General features: G+C 38.2%; 1 protein-coding gene across 1 annotated transcript; it reads left to right on the plus strand.

Moving 5' to 3' along the window:
* Positions 1-615: 615 nt before the first annotated feature.
* LOC108200128 (berberine bridge enzyme-like 24) lies at positions 616-2,528 on the plus strand. The gene is made up of 2 exons (XM_017368207.2): positions 616-1,499; positions 1,658-2,528. The coding sequence occupies exons 1-2, from the start codon at positions 652-654 to the stop codon at positions 2,427-2,429; spliced, it is 1,620 nt and encodes a 539-aa protein (XP_017223696.1). The 5' UTR covers positions 616-651; the 3' UTR covers positions 2,430-2,528.
* The last annotated feature ends 893 nt before the right edge of the window (positions 2,529-3,421 follow it).

Here is a 3,421-nt window from a genome sequence, read left to right on the forward strand (position 1 = left end):
ACCGATCCGAAACCCGATCCGAAACCCGAAACCCGATCCGAACCCGATCCGAACCCGAAACCCGGAAAAAAAAACCGAATATTATATATATATATATATATATAATAAATAATTTAATACGAGTGTGTGTGTGTGTGTATTTAATTTTTTTTGATGAATGTAATTTAATAATCTCAATATCAATAGATTAGATTAAAGGAATAAGAGATTCTATTTAAGACAAATACTTCATTAATAATATATTGTATAAAATATATTGTATATTGGTAATAATGAAAATTAATGTGGTTTAAGTTTATATTATTCTAATTTAAACAAATAGAATCCCATCCAATAATCCTAATTTTGAAAAAAATTACTTAATTATCATAGTTTAGACATGTTTATAATTTTTTATTTTTAAATATCTTTTAAGATATCCGGTTGAAACCCGAATCCGATCCGAAACCCGAAAAAACCCGACGGATTGGATTTGGATTTTACATTTTAATATCCAAACCCGAACCCGATCCGACCCGAAATATAACGGATTGGATATGGATTTCAAGAAACCCGACCCGATCCGACCCGATTGTCATCCCTACTGTAAACTCTTCCTATATAAGCAAGCAAGCATAAGCACATTTTACACAACTTGATCCACACCTTAAAATGAAGCTCCCAACTTCATTTTTACCTCTTCTTCTTCTGTTATCAACTTTTTCTTTCTCTTCATCAGCAACCAAAACAGATGACTTTCTAAATTGCCTGGCCAAGTCTTCTGATTCCACGACAATTTCCAAGCTTGTTTACACCCCAGCCAACTCCACTTTCGATGCTGCATTAACATACTCTATTAATAACCTTCGTTTCGCTCAGGCCTCAACTCCGAAACCCCTAGTCATTGTCACCCCAACAACCGAATCTCAGATCCAAAATGTCATTTACTGCACCAAGAAAACAGGCTTGGAAATGAGGATCAGGAGTGGTGGCCACAGTTTCGAGGGCTTCTCGTATGTTTCATCACTCCAATTTATAGTCCTGGACTTGCGTAACATTAACAAAGTCACCCCTGACATGTCAACCGCAACTGCATGGGTTGATAGTGGTGTTACAAACGGTGAACTGTATTATTACATCAGCAAGGCCACTTCGGCTTACGGGTTCCCCTCTGGACTATGGTCTAATGTTGGTGTTGGTGGGATCTTGAGTGGCGGGGGGTACGGTATGTTGAGAAGGAAATATGGTTTAGCTGGAGATCAAGTGATCGATGCACGTTTGATTGATGCTAATGGTAGAATCCTCACTAGGAAGACCATGGGTGAAAATCTGTTCTGGGCAATCAGAGGTGGTGGTGGTGGAAGCTTCGGAGTTGTTGTGTCCTGGAGAGTTAATCTAGTACCCGTTCCTCCAATTGTTACAGTTTTTCGGGTTTTCAGAACTTTGGAAGAAGATATGACTAATATTTTCTACAAGTGGCAATCCGTTGCCCCTGTCTTGCCTAAAGAACTTGACATCAGGTAATTAAGCTGCCCTGTGTTAAATTTAATTCTAAGAAAACTGGAATTTTTTAGTACCTGCGTGTAATTAAACTTTAAATTCCGACTCGTAAACTGATAATTTTTTTTGTTACTGCTACTCTTTCTACATAACTCAAGTTTCTGGTATGTCCTCTCAGGTGCAATGGACAGGTCATTCTAAGTAATTCCAGTACCCGATCGGATAAAAAGACGATGCAAATGAACTTCGAGTCACTATACCTGGGACCAGCCAGTGAAGTTCTTGCAATAATGGGAGAAAGATTGCCAGAGCTAGGATTGGTGAGGGAAGATCTGTTTGAAGTGAGCTATATCCAAGCTATGGTATTTTTTTCGCAGTTCCCTATCCAGGCACCACCCGAGATTTTACTAGACAAAACTATTTTACCTCGTCCAGCATTCAAGGGAAGATCAGATTTCTTCAAGAAACCAATGCCTATAGAAGGACTACTAGGCCTATGGGATTACATGTTCCAACTTCCCGATAACCAAGCATTCTTGCAGTACACTCCCTATGGTGGTAGAATGAATGAAATCTCCGCGACAGCGCTCCCATTCCCTTACCGAGCAGGGTACCTGTACATGTTCAACTTCTTCGCCGTGACATGTCCAACTCGGGAAAAATGTGCAGAAGAAACTGCGAGGATGGATTGGGTGAGGACAGTGGATAAATATCTAACTCCTTATGTGACAAGCAATCCCAGGAGTGCATATGTGAACTATGTGAATGTTTGGATGGGTCAGAATAATCCAACAGGAAGCACAAGTTACGCTCAGGCTAGCCAATGGGGAAAGCGTTACTTCGGTGTGAATTTTGATAAGTTGGTCATGATCAAGTCACTGGCTGATCCTTTCAACTTCTTCCGACACGAGCAGAGCATTCCGGTTTTTTCACTTTGGTCCGATATGTAGAAGAATATTTGCTCGGTCCTTTGTTTTCCCTTGTGTTCTCGAGTTCTTTTTTGCAGAATGTTTTCCTTTGTTTTAAATAAGATTGGATGTATTTTTCTCCTTGATCGAATAAAAATCTATGCATCCATAAAATATTGGACCTAATCTTTAAGAAAATGGTTATCTTCTTAATTAAATATTCAAATGACATAATTAATCCAACCTAACATGTAAACTTATCAAAACATGTTCTTGCTTTATTCTTAGTGCACTCGAAAAGGAAGTAAGGAGCGTGCTTAGGAATAATATTAAACTGAACTCCGGATGATGGAGGTAAGAATATAACAATAATTCATTAAGTTGAATGCCAGAGCTCACATGTGTGTTGGCGACTTTTAAATAGATGCCATTCCAAAGCTACAAATCTCATCGAAGATCTTTTTATATCATAAAAAAATCTGCAGAAAGACTTGTTCATTGACTCATATAATACATGTTCCTTTCCTACCCGGGTCTTTTAATCTGTTTGTTTGTCGTTATGTAATCTCATCTAATCCATTATCGTTATGATATATTTGTTTCAGGACACCACAAAGATTATTGTAATACTAGGAATCATAACCTAACCATTTACTTAATCTTTCTTTTGTTTTGCTTTGACATGAAGTTGCTTTCTGATATAGGGGATTTAAGTAATAGCATGCTTCAGCTTTTTTAATTACTTGGTTTACCAACTCGGTGTTAGTACCGTCAAGGGAGGAAAGGATACAGGATCAAGTTGATCGAGGGGGACGGGGTCCATGTCCATTTGATCAACATTTACTACAGTGTCCATTGCCCACCAGACTGTTAAATGTTGAACTATGAATACAGCATCCCCATTTACTAGACGTTTAGGCAGTGTTTCAAACAGAGAAACAGCTCACAAGTTTGGGTCTTCATTTATTAAGGTAAGTTATAATTGAGAAAAAGCGAATATTAGGATGGGGGTGGTCGATTAAGATTTTAATGGA

This window comes from Daucus carota, chromosome 8 (assembly GCF_001625215.2).
Source record: "Daucus carota subsp. sativus chromosome 8, DH1 v3.0, whole genome shotgun sequence".
Taxonomy (NCBI): Eukaryota; Viridiplantae; Streptophyta; class Magnoliopsida; order Apiales; family Apiaceae; genus Daucus; species Daucus carota.